The 25,524-nt window shown below is 47.3% G+C and overlaps 1 protein-coding gene and 1 long non-coding RNA gene across 11 annotated transcripts in view; one reads left to right on the top strand and one right to left on the bottom strand.

Annotated features, from left to right (window-relative positions):
- GBF1 (golgi brefeldin A resistant guanine nucleotide exchange factor 1) overlaps positions 1–25,524 on the bottom strand; it is a 137,794-nt gene that overhangs the window by 11,160 nt on the left and 101,110 nt on the right. For 4 of the 10 annotated variants that reach the window (XM_017944271.1, XM_009215242.1, XM_017944272.3 and 1 more), the window contains 26 exons: positions 20,651–20,769; positions 20,074–20,182; positions 19,506–19,566; positions 18,371–18,425; positions 17,555–17,653; positions 13,839–13,986; positions 13,295–13,518; positions 12,588–12,756; positions 11,317–11,528; positions 10,588–10,686; positions 9,798–9,992; positions 9,371–9,560; positions 8,348–8,488; positions 7,946–8,034; positions 6,157–6,359; positions 5,292–5,415; positions 4,498–4,623; positions 4,152–4,234; positions 3,251–3,487; positions 2,873–2,966; positions 2,317–2,493; positions 1,930–1,994; positions 1,721–1,844; positions 1,457–1,528; positions 1,224–1,318; positions 842–995 (listed from right to left, as the gene is read on the bottom strand). In XM_017944271.1, coding sequence (XP_017799760.1) covers positions 842–995; positions 1,224–1,318; positions 1,457–1,528; positions 1,721–1,844; positions 1,930–1,994; positions 2,317–2,493; positions 2,873–2,966; positions 3,251–3,487; positions 4,152–4,234; positions 4,498–4,623; positions 5,292–5,415; positions 6,157–6,359; positions 7,946–8,034; positions 8,348–8,488; positions 9,371–9,560; positions 9,798–9,992; positions 10,588–10,686; positions 11,317–11,528; positions 12,588–12,756; positions 13,295–13,518; positions 13,839–13,986; positions 17,555–17,653; positions 18,371–18,425; positions 19,506–19,566; positions 20,074–20,182; positions 20,651–20,769 — 3,464 coding nt within the window. The remainder of the gene's footprint in view (positions 1–841; positions 996–1,223; positions 1,319–1,456; positions 1,529–1,720; positions 1,845–1,929; positions 1,995–2,316; positions 2,494–2,872; positions 2,967–3,250; positions 3,488–4,151; positions 4,235–4,497; positions 4,624–5,291; positions 5,416–6,156; positions 6,360–7,945; positions 8,035–8,347; positions 8,489–9,370; positions 9,561–9,797; positions 9,993–10,587; positions 10,687–11,316; positions 11,529–12,587; positions 12,757–13,294; positions 13,519–13,838; positions 13,987–17,554; positions 17,654–18,370; positions 18,426–19,505; positions 19,567–20,073; positions 20,183–20,650; positions 20,770–25,524) is intronic. The other 6 variants (XM_009215246.3, XM_009215245.3, XM_009215244.1 and 3 more) reach the window with 4 other exon arrangements.
- On the top strand, positions 20,735–23,786 carry LOC116269417. Its single transcript, XR_004176912.1, has 2 exons — positions 20,735–20,823; positions 23,695–23,786. It is a non-coding gene; the product is annotated as an uncharacterized LOC116269417 (long non-coding RNA).

Consider the following 25,524-nt stretch of genomic DNA (forward strand, 5'->3'; position numbering starts at 1 on the left):
ACTCCTGACCTCAAGTGATCTGCCTGCCTTGGCCTCCCACAGTGCTGAGATTACAGGCATGAAGCACTGCACCCGGCCCAGAGAAAATGATTCTTTCCACTTTATTCTTTCTAGCTATTCTAGAGCTTGTGCCTTTCCATCTAAATTTTAGAATAAGCTTACCTATGTCTACAAGAACCTTTCTGGGATTTTTATAGGAGTTATGTTGAACAATTTGGGGAGAAGTGACAACTTTACTATGCTGAGCCTTCCAATCTACGAACATAGTATGCCTCTTCAATTATTTACATCTTCTTCAACTTATTTTGTAGTTTTGTAGTTTTCATCATACAAATCTTATACATGTTTTGTCAGCTATATATTACTTCACTTTATTTGGAACACTTGTAAATGGTATTGTATTTTAAATTTCAGTTTCCATATTGTTCACTGTTAGCATGTAGAGATATAATTACTTTTTGTGTATTGATATCACATCCTGTGACCTTGCTGAACCCACTTATTAGTTCTATGCTTGTTGTTTTTTATAGTTAAGCAAAGAGATCTCAGGTGGGTCATAAGCATGACAGGAAACCAGGTACAGAGCTGGGACTATTATAAGGCAATAGCAGGCCAGTCCTACAAAGCAGATTCTTAGGAGGCTGAGGTGCAGAGCACAGGCTCCATGCCTGAGGCCATTTCAGGCTCACTCACAATGCCCCCTGCTAGATTGCACCAGCCCTGTGGTTGGTCACTGGGCTCATGCTATGGGGCACTAAATGTACTCTCTGTCTCAGGCTATATTCATAACTGACAACTGTGGCCACATACCTGCCCACTCTCCAAGATGCATTCTGCTTACCTGACCACTGATCTCTTCTCTCCGGAGCAGCCGAATGGCCAGGCGTAGCAACCCCACCACTGCCCGCTCCACGAGGAAGCAGAAATCTTGTGCCTGAACACAGAGGTGGTATAGATGGTCTCGAACAGTCTGCCACACACAGCCCACACGATCCCTGCGTAGATATAAAGGAATGAAGATAGTCTCAGCCAGAGAGGCCACTGGGCATTAGGTCCCCTAGGCCTTTCAGGACTCATTGATATTACACCCTAAGTAGACAGGAATGATGAGTAAGCTTTTCCCCTGCTGCCTACAGTTCCCCAGAGCCCACTCAGCCAGATGGCTTTCATCCCTTTGGCACAAGCTTAGCTTGGGGTCTGCCTAAAGACTACACTCATCTTACCTGTTCTCCAACACAATCCTTAGTAGCATCTCTAGGCAGAAAGCAGCATCTTCCTCATCATATGTCTCTTCATCTGGTGTCACTGAGACCAGAGCCTGAAGGGGAACAGCAGCAGAAAAGTAGGCATGGAAAACAAGCCAATCACTGGCCCTGTCCTGACAGAAATAATACTGTCCCTATCACTCCTCCCAGATTCAGCCAGTTGTTCCATGCTTCCTTTCTTCATCCTTTACCTTCATGAGCTCCTGTAGTGACTCCAGCTGGAGGAACTTGCTTTCTGTGATCATTTTTTCTGGGTCACATTGCTAGAGAGGGCAAAAGAGAGAGGGGGTCTTTGACAAGGGCTGAAGGGAACAGAATGTCCCCAAGAGCCAGGGAGAGAGGGCAGAGTCAGCCCTGGTTACAAATCTGGATGATTTATTCTTCAGTTCACTGGGTAGCATCTGTCTAATAGGAAAGTGTCTAGGCTTTCTCACCAGGGGTGGATGGGCAGTTACCTTTATACACTCTAAGGCCACTCTCTTGGCCTCTTGGTTTTCAGTGGATGGGCCCCGCACACTAGACTGCTCAGGCCCACTCAGTGTTAGCCAGCTCACAAAGCTCAGCACTGTTGACTCTCCTCTGTAGAAAAAGGGCATATGGCCTGGTGAGCCCCAAAGTTCTGACTCTCCCTCCCCAAGCCCCTGAGCCTCTGGTCTGCTCTTACCGGTTTGATGGTGTCTCTTCCCGCTGTAGAGAGATCTTGCCATTGGGATCCACAAAATCTTCTACCTGGAAAAGTAAGTCAAAATAATTTCTTTCTATATGTCCTTTGTATTTTGCCCCTGCCTCCACCCACCAAAGTACTCTGGATTTCCTCCTGTAGGCTTCTGCCCCTATATTATTGTTCCAATTGGTGATTGGCAATGGCATCTACTGGCCTTCTTTTACAGCTATCCCCTAAGATCTGTGTTCTTACGTTTGAGGCATTCCTGGTGAGCTGCGGCAGATCAGGCCCAGCATTACTCTCAACTACTTACTTCTACATACAGATAGCATACAATGTTGCAGCTCTTGCCTTGTTATTGCTGACTAGTCTCCTACTAAGAATTACCTCTACCATAGCCTTGGGCAGTAGTTGGGCTCGGAAGAGCTGCAGCATGGCCTCCATGATATTCTTCCAGCCCTCCCGCAGGATGTCACCATGACGATGGGCCAAATGGAATACTGTCTTGGCTGCAATATGGGCTTTAGGGTTGCTTCCAAATACACTGGGCAGATTCTCAATAGACTGGAAAAGAGGATGAGAAGAGACTTAAGGCCGAGCTAATGTCTAGAAAGGAAAATCTCTTAGGTCTCTGCCTATGATGGTTCCCTCAGGGTCCTTTTGTTGGCTCTGCTTCAATCCCCCATAATACTGGTGGGAGTGGGTAAACCTAGTTAAGGCCTTCCCCACTCCTATATTTCCTTTCCCATCCCCATTACATGAAGTAACACTAGTTTTATCCCAGAGTGTGCAAGCCAGAAATGGCCTAAGCTCTGGTATATTCAAGTAGGGGCAGTGAGGGAAGATGCTGAGGGCAACCAGGTCTGTTGATAAGGGTAGATCCATGGCTAAAAGAGAGGTCCTCCTTTGGAGCTCCAAGTACACAGTTCCTGCACCTGCTCACCTCACTGCTGAGAGCTGTGAATTTGCATAGAGAGATGATGAGATTGTCAAACACATCGCTGAGGCCATAGTGGGCGGAGATCATGGCGCACTTCCTGTAACGTTACCCCCATCCCAGAAACAGAGTCACTGGAAGGCCAAGCAGCCCTTCCAAGTCCCTGAGCTTGCATGGGGCTCTTCCCCAGTCAGTCCCAGGAAGAAACCTTTTAATCTTGTTTCTGTTTAAGACTGAGCTTACCCAAGCTTCAGCCTCCCTCCAAAAACTCAGGGGGAACCCCATTCTAATGAAGAGTAGGAGTCAGAGAGGCATGGAGAAAACCATGTTAGCTCACAGAGATGAGCCTGGGGGAGGTGAAGACCAAGGCCAAAGCTGGGCTACCTGAAGCCTGAGATGGCTTTCTGGATGATTGTCTCCTCAAGGCTTTTGTCAAAGACATAAGAGAGAGCAGCAATAGTGGGGCCCCAGGTCATGGTGAAGAGGTCAAGATCATAGCTGGCAGTAGGCACACGCAGGAATATGCCCTCAGGGGTGGCACCTCGATGAAGCAGCACATTCCACACATAGTTCTCCCGAACCAAGCCCGTCTGCTCCTCAGGCATTACAATTTCCTCATTCCTGTCAGGAGGTAAAGGAAGGAGCAGTTGCACTGCTTTGAACCTGACTGGTTCCAAACCAAGACTAGGAGTTCATCCATACTAGCACTCTCCACTGATGAGAGGTCATCAGAACTGCAGCTCAGTGGTCTGCTTTCCACCCACCAGTGGAAGCAGGGAGAAAGAAAGGAAGTGTCCCATAATCTCAAAGCCCTATCTGGAAGTGAGGCCTTCAGTTCTGTAGTAAGATCACACATTCTTACTGGGTGTCACAAAATGAACAATTCTATCTTTTCTGATTTACAGTAAAGAACTAACTGGCCCATTTCTGACCTGTAACCTGGGCCTAACACTCCAGTGCCCATCTTGGGTTCTTTACCAGCCAGAAAATGCATCTTGTAAGCTAGAGAGGAAAATGTACCTGTTTAAAGTTCAGAAAATGGGGCCATGATATCCTACTTAAAAGCAGCATTTTGGACCCTGGCTTAGAGTACTAGAGTCCCAGTACCATTCAGGCTTCTTTAAGGAAGAAACAAATTGGCAGAGAGGGGGCTGTCCAACTAAGTCCTGAGGCTAAATCCAGGGCACGTGAGTCACTGTAGTCTGACATGACTGTAAAAACTGGGAAGGGAAGAAACGTGCTTCTTCTTAACAGAGATACTGCACTATTCTCTATGTATACTCACTTGATGGCATGGTACATGTCCTCCAGGATGTCTTGCTCAAAGTCCTTGCCTCCATTCACACCTTTTAGATTTTTGCGAAACTCCTAGAGACAGGCCAGTAAGTTTTTTCCCGTGTCAATACTGAAGCCCCACTCAAGGGACTACTGGGTTTTTAGTAAATAGGACTCAGGAAAAAGTAAGTGAAAAAACCCACTTCCCCACCCCAGTCCCTTTTCTAGGTTGGCCAGCCCTTCCTGATTCCTTGAACAGAACCCCATCCATCATGCCCACTGGAAATCCTATGTCATTCCTGCTACCTCCAAAGCTGTGCTGGGTCTTCTTTGCCTTGACTGGGACCCAAGCTTACCTCCAGGGTCATGGGTGCATTCTGTTTACGAACATTGTGGTTGTGCTGGTCAGTATTAAGCATGATGACAGCATAGGCCAGGGAAAAGCAGGCATCGCTATTGGCAAATGGGGAGCCATTACAATTCTGAAAAAGCAAAGATCCCGCCTGTGTCAATGCCCTTCTCTGGCCAATTAAACCCTCACTACCAACCCACTGGTCAGTGCTAGTGCAAAGGGGAGGTACTGTCCAGAAAGTAGCCAGCCTCTTGCCAACTCCTTAACAGAAGCTGATCTCCTCGTGGAAAGGTCACTAATTTTGCTCTCTGCCTTTTTTAAGAGACAGCAGGCTGGGTGTGGTGGTTTATGCCTGTAATCCCAGTACTCTGGGAGGCCAAGGTGGGCGGATCACACGAGGTCAGGAGTTCGAGACCAGTCTGACTAACATGGCAAAACCCCATCTCTACTAAAAATACAGAAATTAGCCAGGTTTGGTGGCAGGTGCCTGAAATCCCAGCTACTCGGGAGGCTGAGGCAGGAGAACTGCTTGAACCCGGGGGGCAGAGGTTGCAGTGAGCTGAGACTATGCTACCACACTCCAGCCTGGGTAACAGAGCAAGATTCTGTCTCCAAAAAAAAAGAGACTGCAGTGAGCTAAGACTGCACTACTACACTCCAGCCTGGGTGACAGAGCAAGACTCTGTCTCCAAAAAAAAAAAAAAAAAAAAGCAGCTGAAAGAGATAGCAGCTGGATTCTTCAGCCCTCAGTCAAACTGACCTCGGATCCTGGGCTCAGCCCCTGACACTCAAACTCACCATCCAACGCTCCGTGAATGCCTCCAGCAACCTCTGGATGACTGGTGCTTCCCCAGGCAAACGGAAGGCTTCCAGGTAGAGGCGGAGAGCTTCGTCCAGTCGCAGACCCTGAAAACTGAAGGTACTATAGGGAAAGAAAGGAAGAAGAGGCTGAAAATGTGTAAGCTGCACATGTCAGGCTCTTTTAGTCACTGTCCTCCTAACCTACTCTTACTCGAAGAGAGGAGGCTGAGGTATCTAGCAAAGGGGCAGTATTTCCTGTTCATCCTTAACACAACCCCTAGCCTTAATACTTTTCACATCCACAGGCTCTTGCCTAGAACCCTCACCCCCTGGAACCCTGCTCTACCCCTTTGCAATGGACTCCATGCAGAATGGAAGGGCTCCCCAAACTATCTCGTTGGAGTCCCTTTCAGGTCCAACAGATATAAATGATGGGAAGAGGAAGAACATTGGCCAGGGTCTCCAGAAGAAATTTATGGAGACTGCTTTGAGGTACGGATGTTCTGTCCCTTTAATTCAATCACTAACCTTGTCCCACCCTTTTTTTTTTTGAGCCAAGGTCTCACTCTATCACCCAGACTGGAGTGCAGTGGCATGATCACAGCTCACTGCAGCCTGGAACTCCCAGACTCAAGTGATCTTCCTGCCTCAGCCTCCTGAACAGCTGGGACTACAGGCGTGTGCCACCATGCCCAGCTAATTTTTGTATTTTTTGTAGAGACAGGGTTTCACCATGTTGCCCAGGCTGGTCTTCAACTCCTGAGCTCGAGTGATCTGCCTGCCTTAGCCTTCCAAAGTGTCAGGATTACAGGCGTGAGCCACCGTACCTGGCTATATCCCACATTTCTTACAGCTTCCTCACCTCACAAAGCTCTCCAACAGGTCAATGTTTTTGCGGTCACTCACAAACTCTCCAATCATTTTCTTGTCCAACCGAGGGTTCTCTCGGAGCCACTGAGCAACCTCTGTGTTGTCCATTGGGATGGTGAGGAGGCCTTTTTCTTGCAGAAACTGAATCCCCTTCTTTGGTTTCTGATTGAACTGCTCTGTGCCAGTGATTAGCAGCTGCGTGAGAAAAACTAGAGCTACAGAAGCTACTTTGCCTCTAAATTAGACAAGGCCAGCCTGGAGTCCACCATAGCCCACCCACAGTTGGTCAGCTAAAAAGCTCCTAGGATGTTGTTCTTCGTGACTACAGAACTAAGGCTAGATCATAGCGGCCTTAGCTTTCCCCCATCTTCATGTCTAAGTGAATTGGCTTACGAGCTTTTTTACTCCTTTCCTGAGTGCTCAAGAAACATAAAACAGTTCCTCTCCTCTAACTTAGGATAGGGGAAAAAGCAGAAGAAAGAAACTAGGTAATTCTTCTCTCCAGTTTTATATCCATCCCTTACATTTGTTGACAGCCAGCCTCTTGTTTTTAGCCTGGCTTGGCTTCTTTGGTTGCCTAGCTTAATGCCGTGGGTTTGAAGGACAAAGTGGACTAACCATGGAGGCAACTCATCTTTATGTATGTCCAGTCACGGCCATGCACTCAAGGGCACACATGAACCAAAGTCATTTAAGCTGGCAATAAAGAAAGGGTTAGGTTTTTTTTCCTTTTTCCGAGATGGAGTTTCACTCTGTTGCCCAGGCTGGAGTGCAGTGGCGTGATCTCAGCTCACTGTAACCTCCGCCTTCCAGGTTCAACTGATTCTCCTGCCTCAGTCTCCCAAGTAGCTGGGATTACAGGCTTGCACCACCATGCCCGGCTAATTTTTGTATTTTTAGTAGAGATGGGGTTTCACCATGTTGGCCAGGCTGGTCTCAAACTCCTGACCTCAGGTGATCCGCCTGCCTCGATCTCCCAAAGTGCTGGGATTACAGGCGCGAGCCACCGTGCCTGGCCAGAAAGGGTTAGGTTTTCTTTGTGTTAAGAAATGCAAAGTACAGGCCAGGTGCGGTGGCTCACGCCTGTAATCCCAGCACTTTGGGAGGCCGAGGCAGGTGGATCACGAGGTCAGGAGATGGAGACCATCCTGGCTAATATGGTGAAACCCTGTCTCTATTAAAAATACAAAAAATTAGCTGGGCAGGGTGGCACGCACTTGTAGTCCTAGCTACTTGGGAGGCTGAGGCAGAAGAATTGCTTGAACCTGGGAGGTGGAAGCTGCAGTGAGCTGAGATCGCACCACTGCACTCCAGCCTAGACAACAGAGACTCCGTCTGGAAAAAAAAAAAAAAAAAAAAAACCCAAAGTACAAACAGTGATTTGAACATTGCTATTCGAACCTTACTAAAACACCAGAATAAATATCAATTCCCCTTTATTGCCAACCATTATGCTAGGGCTGGAGATGACCAGTAACCTTCAATGACCCACAGGACACCAACTCTCAAGGCTCCTGTCACTGCCACTAGTGACACTTGGTTCTCAATTGGTATAGCATTTGCCCAGGGGCATACACAGGGTATGCTCAACTACATAGCTTAGGAGTAAGGGAAGGGCTTCAAATGGGAGTTGCTGAAGTCCCAACAAGCCCAAAGACTGGCCTCAGGAAGCTGTACAATGAGGTGCTAGACTCTCCTTCATCTTCACCCTGAGATGGAAACCCTACAACAATGGACACCCAGAAAGAGGTGGACAGAGGCTGGGGAATATATGTATGTACCTTCTTTTTGTTTTTAATTTCAATTAGTTCCCGTGGATCTGGCAGGAGACAGGAAAATCGAGGTGGCTTCCGGGCAAACTTTTTGTCAGCTAGGAGTAGGAAGAAGAGAGGGGAAAAATCTGTAAGACCTTTTTTTACCCAGATAGGGACTTTTGGAAGGTCACCAATATACTCCCTAGTTTCAAGGAGGAGCCTCAGAAATCTTGTCCCCACCAGTCTTCCACTTCCCTGGAAGTCCTATCAACTAAGGGTCCATATGTTTGCTTCCCTCTCTCTGAGTCTGAAGGCAAGGCGAGCTATCAAGGCTTGCTTAGTTACTATCCTAGGTGTCTGCTCCCTCCCTCTGCTCTCCACCAGGCCCTCCAGGTGAGGAGCTTAGGGTCATGGACACCCAGTACCCACCCCCAGAGTCACCAGCTTCCTCCAGATCACTGCATCCTGGTTTCCCATGTTCTGGTGGCAGCCGCCCTCCACCTGGCAGATGCAGGCCTGGGATGTCTGAGGCCATGCCTACAGCTTTCCCATCGCTGGCTGCTCTCTCAGCTGGTAAGAGAGAAGAAGATACGTGAAGACTTACAGGGTATGAAGCCAAGCAGAGCTGCAGGAGAGGTCAAATCCAAAGCCCAGAGGACCTGCATGGTTCCCGCACAGGGCGCCAGCCCCGACCAGGACAAACCCAAGCCAAAACAAGTAGTCCCTGTCCCAGCCAAGGATTAGATTCTCTAATTTAATGAAGAGATTACCCAGTCATTTTCCCTGATCTTCTGCAACCTCAAATTTCAAGGGGGGAGCTAGAGAAGACTAATTAGAGTGGAGGCAGATATTGGGGATGAGGGACGGTGGGGCCTGGAGCTTTCAGAGACAGAAATCCTATATTCTTTTTTTTTGAGACAGAGTCTCATTCTGTCGCCCCAGGGCTGGAGTGCACGCCGGGTCTCAGCTCTACTGCAAGCCTCACTTCCTCCCAGGTTTACGCCCATTCTCCTGCCTCAGCCTCCCGAGTAGCTGGGACTACAGGCCACCACTCGGGCCAGTTTTTTGTATTTTTATAATTTGGTTTCACTGTGTTAGCCAGGATGTCTTACCTCCTGGTTCCTGTGATCCCACTCGCCTCGCCTCCCAAAGTGCTGGGATTACAGGCTTGAGCCACCACGCCCGGCCAGAAATCCTATATTCTTTAATATCTGTTCTCTTGTCATAAAGAAAAATAGTTCTGTAAAAAACTAAAGTGGGGAGAAGGAAAAAGGGAGAAGGCTATGAGTTCTGCTAATCTGCCTGACTGGCCTGTGATTTAAACCGCCAAAGCCCAGAAACAGAATTGGGAGCATCCCAGGGGAAGTGATCTAAGGATAGGAGAAAGGACTCACAGTAGAGAAGGGATAAGCATAGAACCCTGGGTTCATCAAAGAAAAAAATGCTTCTCACTATTGCTAGCTTCTCGGGTGCCATCTACTATCTCACAGCTTGGTCTGGCTGTCTCCTTCTTCTCTTGCTGGGTGATGCTGTTGAGGACTTTGGCCTGGCAGTGGGCCTCGGTGCTGTCAATCACTGTCAATAGGGCATCAAGAGATAGTAGGTGTGTTGTATAGAGTTGACCAGACACAGGGAAGGCATTCTGGAAGGTAAACAGATCCATTAGACTCATAGTTAGGAGAACACTTTACACTTTGATCATTTTCTAAAAATTTCCAAAACCTCTTCTAACTTGTACATTGCCTTTAGAAAACACCTTTCTTCTTTCGGTTTCCCAGCTCTCAAGTGTTCCCCTCTCTGTATGTAGCATCCTCACTACCACCAGGGAGATTTCCTTTATAATGCCTTTTTTTAGAGGCCAGTTAATAGTGTTCAGCACCTTGGACAGCAGCTTTGTGAGGTCCTCAAAGAGGTTGGAACAGTAGTAGTCACAATCATAGTTGATGTAGAGCTCTGTGACAAAGCTGGGGATGCGCCAGAGCTGCACAATGGCCTCCAGTGCCATCTCCTTCATCTCGTAAGGCATCTTGGGGTTCTCCACAGTGATGATCTCCATAAGCTTTTTGATGTACATCTGGCAATAACCCAGTAATTGCCATTTGGGTGGGGAAAGGATTCAAGATAGGAAGAGAAAAAATTAGACAGGAAAAACATTAAACAGGATGCAGAAGCCTGGCCGAGAGGCATGTATTAAGAGACACCCAAAGGTATTCCATCCCCTAAATATATCTCTTCTTTGGCCTCCATGTTGGGGGATAAGGCCTGGCTCTCTACCACATACCTGGTTCCAGAAAAGTTGCCTCTTGCCCTTTTGTGCTCTCTATGTGAACATGACCTGGTCCTATTTAGAGTTCCTTTTAGCAATTTAGTGACAATGCTGGCTTGACTTACCTGCTTGTGTTGCAGAGTAACTGCTGGGCAGAAGAGCTGTTCCCACTCATGGTGAGGTTACCTGGCAGTTCTCATATTTGGGGTCAGCCAGTTTCCTTTAGTCTCCTTTTAACTTTTCCGCAAGAGGCCAGCTGATTGAACCTTCCGGAGGCTAAAAGCACTCTCCTATAGGAAGTCCCTAAATCCTACCTCTGTAGCATGATAGAGCTGGCCCCACTGAAGATGCTATATATTTCCCTGTTTTTTTTCCTCTTTTCTTCCCACGTCAAGAAACTCACCTCCATTTGGAACTTGAGGTGTTCCCGCATGCTCTCAAACAGTAGGAAGCATACTCGCAGGGAAGCAGCATAAAGGTTCAGTCGCTCTATGCTGAGTAGCTGGAGATCAGAGTAGGGTAGGCCATGAGTTTCGTTGTTTTGTTTTGTTTTTGAGGCAGAGTTTCACTCTGTCGCCCACGCTGGAGTGCGGTGGCGTGATCTTAGCTCACTGCAACCTCTGCCTCCTGGGTTCAAGATATTCTCCTTCCTCAGTCTCCCGAGTAGCTGGGATTACAGGCACACGTCACCACGCCCAGCTAATTTGGTATTTTTAGTAGACACTGGGTTTTACCACTTTGGTCAGGCTGGTCTCGATCTCCTGACCTCGTGATCCCCCTGCCTTTGCTTCCAAAGTGCTGGGATTACAGATGTGAGCCACTGTGCCCAGCCCGGCTGTGAGGTTTCTGAAGCTGACTATGGCTCAACCAAGAGAGGCAGGAGAGGCAAACTGAGTGAAGGTGTCACTGAGGTCCAGTGTTTCCAGGGAACTCTACATCTAGCCATTCCTATATTTCTCTCTGGCTGCCAGAGTCCCTGGGGAACTACTGAAACCCTCTTACTAAAACTACAGGCCAACTGGGAGGGAGATGCTTTCCTAGGTCCTATACTCTTTGCGTAATCAGCCAGATCTCCCTGTGTTCCCCTGGCCCTTGAAAGAGGCTCTGAGACTCTCTAGCAATCTTGTCTTACCTGGAATAAATGACGGCACATCTCATCCTTGATGAGGCCCAGGAGGGTCTGGCACTGGGCTACAGGGGCTGACTCAAGGGCCACTGTCAGCAAATGCAGTCCCATGTGAATCATAACCTCTGAGTTATGGCGGTCGTGTGGATTGGTGAGGGAGATGAGGAATCGGAAGAGCTCGCGGATGCAGGGAAGACCATAGGGGACCAAAGCTGTGCCTGGGGAAGGCCAGGAGGAGAGTGAGACTGCTATAAAACAACTAGTCCGCTGGCTTTGCCTAGCCTGCTCTGCATTACACAAGGCAATTTAAGGTAAGTGATTCTCGGCCGGGCGCGGTGGCTCAAGCCTGTAATCCCAGCACTTTGGGAGGCCGAGACGGGCGGATCACGAGGTCAGGAGATCGAGACCATCCTGGCTAACATGGCAAAATCCCGTCTCTACTGAAAAAATACAAAAAACTAGCCGGGCGTGATGGCGGGCGCCTGTAGTCCCAGCTCCTCGGGAGGCTGAGGCCGGAGAATGGCGTAAACCCGGGAGGCGGAGCTTGCAGTGAGCTGAGATCCGGCCACTGCACTCCAGCCTGGGCGACAGAGCGAGACTCCGTCTCAAAAAAAAAAAAAAAAGTGATTCTCTTTGAGGAAAAGGGCTAGGCATGATGGCTCATGCCTGTAATCCTAGTGCTTTGGTAGGCTAAGATGGGAGGATTGTTTGAGGCCACGAGTTTGAGACCAGCCCAGGCAACATAGAGAGACCTCATCTCTACAAAAGATTTTTTAAAAGGAGCCAAGCGCAGTGGTACATGCCTGTAGTCTCAAATACTTGGGAGGCTGAGGTGGGAGGATTGCTTGAACCCAGGAAGTTGAGGTTACAGTGAGCTGTGATTGTGCCACTGCAGCACTCCAGCCTGGGCAACAGGAGAAAAAAAAAAAAAAAAAGGAAAAGGATTTTTTTTCCCCCTGGGGAGGTGAGGGAACTAGTCTACTTCTGAAGGAAATCAGAATTGATGATCCTACCTTTCTGTTAAAAGTCCTAAACTTTTTATTCTTCCTTCTTGCTTTCTATCGCCCCTCAAACTTCCTTCCTATAGTATAAGTTAGGAAAGGGCTCCATCCATGCCAACAGTCTTATGGCTTCACTCCATTTCCTGACTAGAAAATAGCCTAGAACTTGGAGCAACAGGCAGTAGTCCAGTATCTTGGTCTAAGATGGTCTAGGCTCAAGCAGCTTAGTAGGTAGGATGGGGGAGGTGAACTGGCAGAGCCTGCCAGAGTACCCACCTTCTTTCTGGGAGGACTGTGTAAAGCGCACGCCTCGGGGATTGACGTAATCCATGTCATGGACAGAGGCAGAGTCAGAGTGGTCAGCAGGGGATGTGCACTCCTCTAACACTTCAGGGATGGACTCCACAGATGCTGACTGGGACTTTTCCACATGGGTCCCTTCCTGCTATGACCAGTAGCAGGGAGATATGGGAAGAAGGATGAGGCAAGGGCAACTTGGAACTTAATCCCCTGAAGGACCTGTCTTCCAAGCTGTCTCTAATGGGCTACAGATGTAGGGCCAGCTCAGTGGTTTATGAATCACTGCAAGATGGCTCAGGCAGGAGTATGATGAAGGACTCAGAAAAACATCTCCTGAGGCTTCATTGACCTATAGTAACTAGAACCCTAGAGACACAGAGGCTCTCACAGGCTTAGAATTTCGATCATTACCTTCCAGAAAAAGCTATGGCCAGCTCCTTCCCTTTTGTCAAGTACTACCTGTATGTATAACTTGATAAATCTCATGAGCCACCTCTCACAGTGAGTTATGCTGTGGGTTTTCTAGGCAGCACAACCAATTCTGAGAAGCAGGAAAGATCAGAGCTTCTTTTGAAGCTACCCCAAGCTTCTTTTGAGCCAAGTCCTGCATAAAGGATCCAAAGGATCAAGCCAGTTCCCACACTGGAATATTGAAGAGGGAAATTTAAAAATCCAAGTCATACCTGGAGGTCAGATTGCTCGGGAACACCTAGCTCACTGCTCCCAGGCTCTGTAGCTGTGCTGTACTCTGGAGAGCCAGGTTGCTCTAGATCAGTAAGGTCTTCCTTGGAAGTGGTTTGGGAGGAGAATTCCAGGCCACTGTCTGTAGAGGGGCTGACCACTGCTGAGGCAGCTTCTGAACTTGCAGAGGAGATGGGAGTGGGCACATCAATGAAGGGCATGCCGCCTGCCAAGAAAAGTACGTGATGCTTGTAGGAGAAGAAAGAGGCTGTGGGCAAAACAAACCCTCCATGGTACTAGGGTCTCTTGTTTCCCAGATTACATGCTTATCTTTGCATATATTGGTCTCTAAAGTTGTCAGAGAACAACCTTAAGTCGCTGCAGAGTTGCTGAATGGTCACAGTCTGATTTGACCTGGAGTTTCCCTTTTTGTTCTCAGCACCAAAACCAAAGCCCCTCAGTTGCTTGGTCTTCAATTTCAAAATCCCTAAGACAGAAAGGAGCTCTTCTTCTCTCTAATGAGAGGAAGCAGTCCAGGGCACTCACCAGTGAGGTTAGATGATAAGGTGGTTCCATTGGGAGTGGGCAGCTCTGAACCTGGTGTGACTTTGGTCATATGGCGTGGGGGCCGAGGGGATCTCTTCTGTTTCTTCCACTTGGATGAATCACTCATGCCTCCTGCTCTCATTTTCAGCTGGGAATATCATACCCCATTAGCACTGGTATTCAAACTAAGACACTATCCCTATTAATCTCCCTTCATTTAGTCCTACTGATCTCTAGAAAACAAGCTATATCTTGTTTTCTAGATATAGAAATATCTGTGCTAAAGTAAGACTCTAGACCATCAGTTCACATTCCCACTCTTCTAACTTGGCTTCTACATTTACTACTTCATAGGTTGGCATGGCAGTCTCCATGTAAAAGGTGACATTCTGTTTCTGGGCTGGTCATTGGTAGGGCCAGCCCTCACATTTATCATTCTGCTTCTCTGGGTCCTGAGTATTACATTAAGCAAGAAATCCTGAATCCTATGGATGATGCATGACCCTCTTGCAGAAAGTGTAAGGGCAGGGTCTCCTTTGCCCCGACACTCACATCTACAGGTGCATGGTCTCCCGGCTTTCCTCCTCAACTAGCTTGTAAAGCAGTCTCCTACTTGTAGTTTTATCCAACTATGAGAGCCTATTCCTTCCTGTCCTAGCTTTCTTATTGCTTATGAACTGGGCCTAAACCATAAACATATATATATATATATTTTTTTGAGACGGAGTCTAACTTTGTCACCCAGGCTGGAGTGCAGTGGCACAATCTCAGCTCACTGCAACCTCTGCCTCCTGGGTTCAAGTGATTCTTCTGCCTCAGCCTCCCGAGTAAATGGGATTACAGGTGTGGGCCACCACGCCTGGATAATTTTTGTATTTTCAGTAGAGACAGGGTTTCACCATGTTGGCCAGGCTGGTCTCTAACTCCTGACCTTAGGTGATCTGCCTGCCCCGGCCTCCCAAAGTGCTGGGATTACAGGTGTGAGCCACCGCACCCAGCGAACATACCTCTTACTCTCTGGAATTTCTGTATCAGACTGGTCAAAAGCTCATTCCTTCGAGTTAAGGAAGGAATGGCCTCCCAGTTTATTTGTGGAGTTCAGCATAGAAGGTCATGTAATGCTGCTGCTGTGCTCTCTGCTGCTCCCAATTTGTTGTATCAATGAGACCACCTGTCCCTCTCACTATTGGTCTTTCCAGATGCAGTTTTATGTTGTCAGATGGTAAGGCCACTGATTCCTTGACTCCTTGTTCTGTTCCACTACCCTCTTGCTGTATTTCTGTTCTTCCTATAGCTTCTTTTTAGTGGCAAGGGACAATCTCTGTCACCTGTTGACTACTCCCTAGGATCTGTGTTTTTATGTATTTCCTCCATTCTAAGTTCAAAGTTACTTTGTTTAGGCCCATTTTTTGTTGTTGTTGTTATTGTTTTGAGATGGAGTCTCGCTCTGTGGTCCTGGCTGGAGTGCAGTGGTGCAATCTCGGCTCACTGCAAGCTCCACCTCCCGGGTTCACACCATCCTCCTGCCTCAGCCTCCCGAGTAGCTGGGACTACAGGCACCTGCCACCAAGCCTGGCTAATTTTTTTTGTATTTCTAGTAGAGCCGGGGTTTCACCGTATTAGCCAGGATGGTCTTGATCTCCTGACCTCGTGATCCACCCGCCTCGGCCTCCCAAAGTGCTGGGATTACAGGCGTGAGTCACCGTGCCCGGCCCTATTTTGCTTTTTAAGTCCCGATGTTTTCTCAGTTGGGTGTGAACTCAGTCCCTCTACAGAGTCATTCTAAATTATTCCTAGACTGATAGACCATTCCTGGATTGGACCATTCCGACAATGGCAATGGCAACGCTATTCCAGAAACCATTAGAATGACTCTAAAGAGAGTAGAAGCACTTTTTCTCTCTGCCTCTTCCTAAAGGCTAAATATATCCTATTATCCATGGCCTGTTCAATTCCTTTTGTTAGGGATAGACTCCATTCCTTAAGCTCCCCCAAGCTCTCAGAACCTGGGTAATCTTTGATTCCTTGCTTAGAAAACACATACTTCTTCCATTCCTACCCATAGCTCCTTCCAATAAAGAGGCTGAAGAGCTGAGCCCTTCCTTCCCCCAGCTCTTAGTAACATAGCAACAGCCTCATATTGGATTTATACTTCTAGATAATCCATCTCCAAAATGCCTGCAGTCATATGCCTAGAACTGAGCTTCAGGCATACTGAGCACTATAGCTAAGCAGGAAGCAAAAGAATCCTCTCCCCAGGAACCACTGGAGCTCAACTGGATCAAGTTCATAGTAAAAAACGTTATGGGAAAAGAGCCCGCCAAATATGCAAAAGGACAAGAGGCCAAGAGATCAATGAGGGACCTCCTGGCTCTATTGGCAGTTATCATTGAGCTCCCAAAAGAACTAAGAACTGGATCTACTTTTATGAGGGAGCCTTTCTCTCCAGGAGGCTGCCACATTTCAGGGACTCCAGGCAGTCCTACTTTCACTGAGAAGCCAGTCAGTCATTGAGATTCCTCCCCATATGAGGATCAGTTTTTCACATCCTTCTCTATCTTCTGCAAAGCTTGCTCCAACCTGATTATTTCAATGAGTGTTTTAGTGTTCTCAGCCTCCTGGCTGGAGTAGGGGCCAAGAGGCTGCCAGTTCTCACAAACGCCTCACCCCTCGTAAGGTATAGTTGTTCTCCTTTTCCTAAGGTCTGAAGGTGTGGGGTGGGCAGTAGGTATTCATGGAACTCTATACCACCTTAACTGTATGACTCTGTATTCCAAAGGACAGTGTAAGCTTTACAAAAAAGGAGCAGGTCCCAGGTTAATAATCATGGTAACATGCTGGATAGCCACTAATGAGAGCTGCAGCTTGAGACTATGCAAGCACACAAATGAAATGACACAACGCATTCAAAGAGAACACGGGCCAATGGACTATCTAGCTAGGTGTACATACACAGAGTTTTTTATTTTCAATGACCTGTATGTCCACAACCACACCTTCAGCATGCACACTCTTGTGATGGATAGCCCAGATAGTCCACACCTCCTTCTCTCTCCTTTCTTCCTAAGGCAGGTATATGCAGATCAGGGTAATCTTTAGCTTGGATCCCTCCCTAAGCTACCCTACACCTTGACTTTTAGAGGACAGAGGGATCTTTACAGATCCCAAAGTATTCCCAGTGTCCTGGGCTATCCTGGCACCTGGCTTCTTTCCATCAATCTAGAGTTCTAATCCTTGGAATGACCTCTTTAATGGTAACCAAGAAAAAAAAAAAAACAGATCCCAACTCGATGGACTACCCTTTCCCTCCAAACCCAGTCCAGGTATCCAGATACAGCTGAGGACTGTGCTTAAGCTCTTTATGCCAGCTCTGAGACAAGGAGAAGGAGAAGGGGGAAGGGTCTTGAAGGTCCCTCATAGTTTCCCTAGAAATGGTAGATCTTAAGCCTCCCCACAAGGTAACAGCAGACCCCAGGCTTTCTAGGCTAACTATGTGATGTTCAAGTCTTCCTTCTCCTGTCTCCAGGCAACCAGATGCCCAGGAGAATTCCCAACACTGCAAAGCTACAATCACGTGCAATTCTTCCAAAGCCGTGCTGTGTTACTAGGGAAGGGTAAATTGTGCTCTATACAATGGAAATGGGACCCAGGTGTTACATATACAAAATAAACATTTAAAGAAATAAAAAAGGGAAGGGAGAGAGAGGGAGAGAGACCTTGAGGTTCTTAAAGAGTAGTACCCTCTCTAACTGGTTCAGGGCTTTGGTCTGCTCCCCACTACTTAGCTCCAGTTTGTTGAGGAGACATGGAGATATCTGCGAAAGACAGGCAAACGCACGATTTAAACAGAGTGAAATAAACTCAGACACACACCAACAGGGCACAGGGCAGGAATGGGGATGGATAGCAGGGGAGAGGAGAAGGTCAGGTGCATGCACCACACAACTAAGGGTCATTTCCATAGGTAAGACCTCTTAGGGCTGCAAGCAGAATCCTCATCAAAGGCCTGTGAAGTCCAGGGCTTCAGTTCAAGATAGAAAGAAGCCATTCTTTTGACCACCATTCTTCTCCTAGCAGTTTAAGAACCCTTCGGTTCTTAAATGTCTGGAGTCAAGCTTGACTAATTTCTTCAATACAGACTAGCACAATCAAGAGCCCAGTCTAATTCAGCACTGAGGTAGGATTTGGGACACAGCCTTTCTAGGCCTTCTACCTGCGGATAAGGCTAAATCTTGAGGGGATGCAGGACTTTCATCTTTGTCAACAGACATTTTTAGCCAAGACTGATGGGTACCATGCAGTCTCCATGAAGAACTGGCTCACCAGCTGACATGGTGGTTCAAAGATAGGCCAGAGTGGAAAAGCTGGGGAAGGGATATATCTGAGAGATAATATATTTCTCACTAAAGGAGTGAGAGCTACTTCTAGATTCCAAGCAAAGCATATCTTTGCAAAGCAAGGTTACCCCAAGGCACTGAAGTTGGGAGATTATGGTTTGGATGAGGGACAGCAGATCAGCTCTCACATCATACCTTCTTCATGTTGGTCCCCACATAGTTCTTGGGTTCTTCTTTAAACTGAGGTAACCTATAAGATAGAGAATCCATCAACTGTCATTAGGGATAATGACAAATGTCCCCCTCCATGCCAGCCACAAACCAAAGGTGCTCTGAGCCAGAGCATGCCCTGTGTCTTAGAAAAGGCTACAAAAGAGAAGCAGACTAATTTCACCCTTTTCAGAGCTTCATCAAAGAGCCACAGGAATCGGGGGATGTGTGACATGGACAAAAGGAGGTAGTCGTGAGAGCAAGGTAAGTGCCCTTGGAGTGTGGAGGCTCTTTTTATCCTAAGACTGATTCCTTCCTGCTTATATTCACTTGGCAAATACTGCTGCCAAGAGATGGGGGGAGGGCAGTCTATCAAAACCCTAGGAGAGCAGGCAAAAGGGAAGAATTAACAGGCAGGTTGAAGTTTTGAAACCAGTAAATTTGAGCCTGAGGAGTAAAAAATTCTTTGCAGCAGGGTCCAAGGGCAGTCTAGTCTGTAGATAATAAGGATTATTATCTATAGATCTGAGAGCAAAAAGAAATCCCAGAGGAAGGTTTGAAGCCATTGCCTCAGCTCTTCTGTGAGTCTTTTGAAAGGAGGTGCAGGAAACAGGCCTAGTATAAAAGGCCTCCTAGGCCCTAGGCTAAGGGCCTTACCTAAGGGTAACCAACCATCTTGGTTTGCCTGGGACTGAGAAGGGTTTGCCAGGATGCAGAACTTTTAGTGCTGAAATCAGGACAGTCCCGGGCAAATCACAATTGCTGGTCACCCTAACCTTGGCCCTCTCCCACAGAAATCAGGATCCCTTGAGTTTGGCTTCCTCTCTGGGTTCCCTTTCCCAGCTGCTACCTGCACAGAAACAAACACAAATTTGGGAAGCATAATGAGGTCTGCTGGCCTATACTAAATAACCCTCTGCCTCCACCTGAGGCGAAATCAGCTCCTTCCTCCTCCTCCCTTGCTCAGTAACCCTGGGCATAGAGAACTACCCCCAATCCATAATCCCAGTGGCCTCTGATGTGGCTGTGGGGTTGGCCAGGTCCCTGATGTGGCTGTGTGGAAGCAGGCAGACTCAAGAGGCCTGGGCAGCCGGGCTGAAGCAAACAGCAGCAGGTTTACCTTGTGAAGAGCAGCTGCACCATGTCTACGAGAGTGTGCTCTGCGGATTTTCTCAATAACTCTGCACAGGCAAAAACAAATAACACAGGTGTCATTACTTGCTGTGCTATTATCAAGAGGGTTCTCAGAGCAGACTCCCCTCCAAACCCTGTTTACCAAGGATTATGCCAAACTTATTAAAACCAGCTCCAGCTCAGCCTGGCAGCCATAACTTTACTGGCCCACTAGGTGGCACTACTGAGTCAGGGAAAAAAGGGGAGGGATAGATGTGTTCTGGGGGGTTTGTAGGTTGGTGTCAATCCCACAAACCCCAAGAGAGGGTGATTTGGTGCCTGGGCTAAGTCAATCTGGGATCCATCCCAAATCCTGCCCTGGCATAATGGGCTGAGGTCTCTACTCTAGCTTCACAATATCCAAGTACAGAGATTTCTTCTAGACCCTTATGATTGCATGAGATAGATGATGGAGAAGTACTGAATTTTCCAACTCTCTGGGAAGACAGCCTCCTGTATTCATACTCAGACACTGGCCCCAGGAATGGTGAAGGGGCTAATATCCAAGCACTTACCACTGAGCCTCATTTCAAAGCAGATCCGGAAGCAAGACTGCATAATCTCACACACAGATTCATTGGTTAGGTGGGCACCCACTGGGGTTAGCAGCAGAGTCCGTAGAACCTATCAGGAAGAAAAAGGAAATACTGTGATAAACAAGGTACTGAGAGGTACTCAAGGGTAAGAGAGAGTGGTTAGCAAGAATGCTGACCTCACCTCAGCTTGGTAGAGAGGTCTCCAAGGAGCTCGTCCTGGGAATTGTTTCTTCACTTTTTATGACCCTGACATATTTCAGAACTCATTCCAGCCCTAGCCCGTGAGCCCAAGAGATGGACGGCACAAATACAGTCTGCCAGAGGTACAAGTGTATTTAAGGCTTCTGGTATTTGATATCACTTCATATAAAGCTTTTACTGATTTTCCTTGGAAAAAGCTTTTACTTTGGGTACCCCAGCTGTTTGTTTGGAAACAAAGTAGCTCCCCTAAGCCCCAGTGAAGTCAAAACACAGCTTCATGCTGTGGGCAGAGTAAGTAGAGTCCGCGGCACCAGCCCCTGGCCATTAGCCTAATTGCTATTTCCCTCTCCCTTACCTGAAGGATTTTCATCAGGACAACTTCATCACTAGCAGGATCTGTGCCCACAAAACGAGCATGGGTGACAGCATCTGCCATGTTCTCCATGCCCTCTGCTGTGCCCTCATGGGTGGGATCTGCTCCAGCAAAAAAGGAAAGATTAAGTGATGTGGAGAGGAGAGAGATAAAAGGTAAGGCAGCCCGTCTAGCTTTGAGAGACAATTTTTCCTCTCTAGTTCCCTAACCCACGACTCCTTGAGCTACATGAGAATTGCCCACAACTGAATTTTTTTTTTTTTTTGAGACAGAGTCTCGCTTTGTTTACCAGGTTGGAGTGCAATGACGTGATCTCAGCTCACTGCAACCTCTGCCTCTTGGGTTCAAGCGATTTTCCTGCCTTAGCCTCTCGAGTAGCTGGTGTTACAGGTGCCCGTCACCACACCCAGCTAATTTTTTTGTACTTTTAGTAGAGATGGGGTTTTGCCATGTTGGCCAGGCTGGTCTCGAACTCATGACCTCAGGTGATCCACCCACCTAGGTCTCCCAAAGTGCTGGGATTACAGGTGTGAGCCACTGCGCCCGGCCCCATAACTGGTTTTTAACAAGCTCCTCAACACAAAATCTACTGGGTAAAACTGTGGTTCTCAATTGCTGGGCCCACACCAAGAAGTTTTGATTTTGTATGCCCAGAGTGGGGCCTGAGAATTTGTGTTTCTAACAAGACCCCAGTTGAAGTTAAACACTGCCGAGCAGGGGACCATACTCTGGGAATCACTAGTATAAATCTACTAATTTCATAGAGGAGGAGCCTGGAAATAAGAGTTTTTGACTCAGAACAAGAACTAAGTAGGGTCAAAGCTTTGAATGCCAAGGTTGTGGCCTTTTCTCCTTTCATCTTTCAACACAGCTTCTCTCTCTGGTTGCTTTTGGAGTTTTGTGTTCAGGCGCAACTGAATTAGGAGAGCAGGAGGAGGAAATGAACACTCACTGCTGCCAGTACTCATATCCAGGTGCCACGTGACAGCAGATCAAAGACCTTTTTTTGAGACGGAGTTTCGCTCTTGTTGGCAGGCTGGAGTGCTATGGCGCAATCTTGGCTCACTGCAACCTCCGTCTCCTGGGTCAAGCGATTCTCCTGCCTCAGGCTTCCCGAGTAGCTGGGATTATAGGCATGCACCACCACGCCTGGCTAATTTTGTATTTTTAGTAGAGACGGGGTTTCTCCATGTTGGTCAGGCTGGTCTCGAACTCCCGACCTCAGGTGATCCGCCAGCCTCGGCCTCCCAAAGTACTGGGATTACAGGCGTGATGCCCAGCCCAAAGACCTCTTCTTTTAGTTTCATTCTTATTTAAAATATGATGATGAGCAAGAATCCTGTTTCCAGCTTAACAGGCATTAGGAGAGAAAAAAGATAAACTAAACAGGACTGGAGGTTGACTAGCTAGGGGGCAGGCAGGAGGGAGGATTTCAGCTGTACAGAATAAGAGGGGAGAAGCTAGAGGTCGGACAACCAGCACCATGCTGGAAATGAACACAAATACTATCAAGCAGGGAACTCAGCTCCCATTTCATTCATGTATTAAATAGCCACGAGAAATAGCCAAATAAGTTGTCACCATCAAGGGTCTTGCCTAGCTCCTGCCCTAGGTCTGCTCTGAAGGATCCTTTCCAGGGCTGTTTAGTTCTAAAAGGGAAGCCTAAGTAGGGGGAAAGGGCAGGCATATGAAAAAGCTTTGCAAGTGACAGAGAAAGTTGCTCCAGAGGTAGCACGGCATAATGCAGGAACACCTCCTAATTTTAGTCACAGGAATTATAAGATATTATTGTTATTTTCTTTCTCTCTTTTTTTTTTTTATTGAGACAGAGTCTCACTCTGTCACCCAGGCTAGATGGAGTCCAGTGGCGTGATCTCGGATCACTGCAACCTCTGCCTCCTGGATTCAAGCAATTCTCCTGCCTCAGCCTCCCGAGTAGCTGGGATTACAAGTGCCCACCACCACCCAGCAATTTTGGTATTTTTAGTAGGGACAGGGTTTCACCATGTTGGCCAGGCTGGTCTTGAACTCCTGACCTCAGGTGATCCACCCACCCTGGCCTCCCAAAGTATTGGGATTACAGGTGTGGGCCACTGTGCCCAGCCCATTTTCTCTTTCTTGGTACCTGAAATCAGGGAGTTCCTGAGTCTAAAGCTCAGGGGATGGCTGAGAACCCAAACTTGTCTGTAGTCCTAGCTACTGAGGAGGCTGAGGTAGAAGGGTCACTTGAGCCCCAGAGGTCAAGGCAACAGTAAGCCATGATCGCACCACTGCACTCCAACCTGGGCAACAGAGTGAACTCTGTCTCAACAAAAACCCATAAAAAATAAAAAGGCAGACTAGAGTGACAGCTCTTTGACAAGAACCATAGGCAAGGCTTGCTAGCAACCCATGAAATCAGTGGCACAAAAATTCTGGTCTGGCAGCCGTATGGGGCCAAACAAAAGGCCAGTCCTTGAAAGAGGATCTAAAATAATCCCTGAAACCTTGGATCACAGGAGCAAGAGGTAGGAGTTTTCTTCTAGAAGAGCAGCCTAAACCCTTCTTTTTTTTTTTTTTTTTTTTTTTTTTTTTTTTTGAGACGGAGTCTTGCTCTGTCACCCAGGCTGGAGTGCAGTGGCTGGATCTCAGCTCACTGCAAGCTCCGCCTCCTGGGTTTAAGCCATTCTCCTGCCTTAGCCTCCCAAGTAGCTGGGACTACAGGCGCCTGCCACCTCGCCCGGCTAGGTTTTTGTATTTTTTAGTAGAGACAGGGTTTCACCGTGTTAGCCAGGATGGTCTCGATCTCCTGACCTCGTGATCCGCCTGTCTCAGCCTCCCAAAGTGCTGGGATTACAGGCTTGAGCCACCGCGCCCGGCTAACCCTTCTTTAAAATGTCCTCCTCTTCTGGCTACTCTGGAACCAACTTCAGGGAAATCTGCCAATCCCATCTCCTTTGCTTTTTTGGCTTTCATACACTCCTTCCTGCTCTTTTTTTCATGCCCACTGCAATCACCACCTCCAGCATTCTCCTTTCCCACCACAGGAAACTCCAATGACCAGCTGGCCTGAGGTCTCCAATGACCAGCCCGTCTGCCAATTCCAGGAAGGGGAGAGAGTAACACCAACAAGACAGCAGAGAGAAAAGGCACAGCAGCGGCAGTCACGGGAGGCTGTGAAGAGAGATGACCTGCAGGTGGTGCTCAGGGCAAGGCTGGAAGTGGCTGGGCCTGATTTTGTTTAGGAAAAGTATGAAGCTGGGACTAGGATGTCAGAGAGGCTGAGGCACCTGTTCAGAAGCTAGCTGGTACCCAGGATTCCGGCTCAGGATCCTGAATGTATCAGCTAAGCAAATCCAACATTTCTAGAATAGATAAAGGGTTTTCTTGCCCTGAACTGAAGACTATTTTCTTTTCTGGCTAGCTAAAGCCTGAGCCTTATATTTTGTCTCCCTACTTAAGAAACAAAGACAGCTGCCTGTTTTCTATGTTCTTCATCCTTGTACATGGGCTGCCAATCAGGGAAATGAATTCCCGAATTGAGTGTCAAGACCAATTAAAAAAGAAATCCAAAGAAAGACACCATGAACAAATTTAGAGATAAACTATAGATTAGGGGAAATATTTGGCCTAGATTAGAAGCAAATATTTGTAATGCTATGATAGGCAATGGGTTAATATTCATACCATACAAAGAACTCGTACACATTGACATGAAAAACAAACACAACTCAATTTAAAAAAGAAGTGAAGACAGGAAATTCAAATGTTCAGCCTCCAGGAAATAAAAACAACAAGAGGCTGGGTACAATGGCTCATGTCTGTAATCCCAGCAATTTGGGAGGCCACGGTGATGGATTTCTTGAGCTCAGGAGCTCAAGACCAGCCTGGGCAACATGGAGAAACTCCATTTCTACTAAAACTACAAAAACTAGCTGAGTGTGGTGGCGTGTGCCTATAGTCCCAGCTACTTAGGAGGCGGAGGTGGGAGGATCACCTGAGCCCAATGGTCAAGGCTGCAGTGAGCCGTGATTGTGCCACTGCACTCCAGCACGGGTGACAGAGCAAGACCCTGTCTCAAAAAATAAAAAGAAAATACCACTTTTTACCTACCAAGCTGGCACAAATAAAACTGATAATATTCAGTGCTGATGACAGGGTAAGGAAGTAGAAATTCTCAGTCACTGCTGGTGGAAGTGTAAACGATATAACCTTTTGGGGAAGCAAACTGGTAATAGCTATAAAAATGTAATATGCACATGGTCTTTAATCCAGAAATCCCAAGTTCAGAAATCTTTCATACAAGAGTAAAATTAGTAATAAGGGGCCGGGCACTGTGGCTCATGCCTGTAATCCCAGCACTTTGGGAGGCCGAGGCGGGTGGATCACGAGGTCAGGAGTTCGAGACCAACCTGGCCAATATGGTGAAACCCCGTCTCTACTAAAAATACAAAAATTAGCTGGCGTGGTGGCACAATATGGTGAAACCCCATCTCAAAAAAAAAAAAAAATTATTAATAAGGACATGTGATCAAGGGTGCTTATATTAGCATTATTTATGACTTCACTAGGAAACAATCTTAAATATTAAGAATGAGCACATGAATTGTGTTATATCTATATTACACTATGAAAATTATAGAGTTACTAAAAAAAATCATACAAGGGGCGAGGGGAGAGAGAAATGGGGAATTATTGGTTAACGTTAACTCCCCATTATGTTAAGTTTCTATTTGGGGTAATAAAAACGTTTGGGAAACAGATGGTGGTGATGGCTGCACAACATTGTGAATGTAATTAATGCCAATTAATTGTAAGCTGAAACTGATGGGAATGGCAAGTTTTATATATATTTTCTACAATATAAAAGAATAAAT

This window comes from Papio anubis, chromosome 11 (genome assembly GCF_008728515.1).
Source record: "Papio anubis isolate 15944 chromosome 11, Panubis1.0, whole genome shotgun sequence".
Taxonomy (NCBI): domain Eukaryota; kingdom Metazoa; phylum Chordata; class Mammalia; order Primates; family Cercopithecidae; genus Papio; species Papio anubis.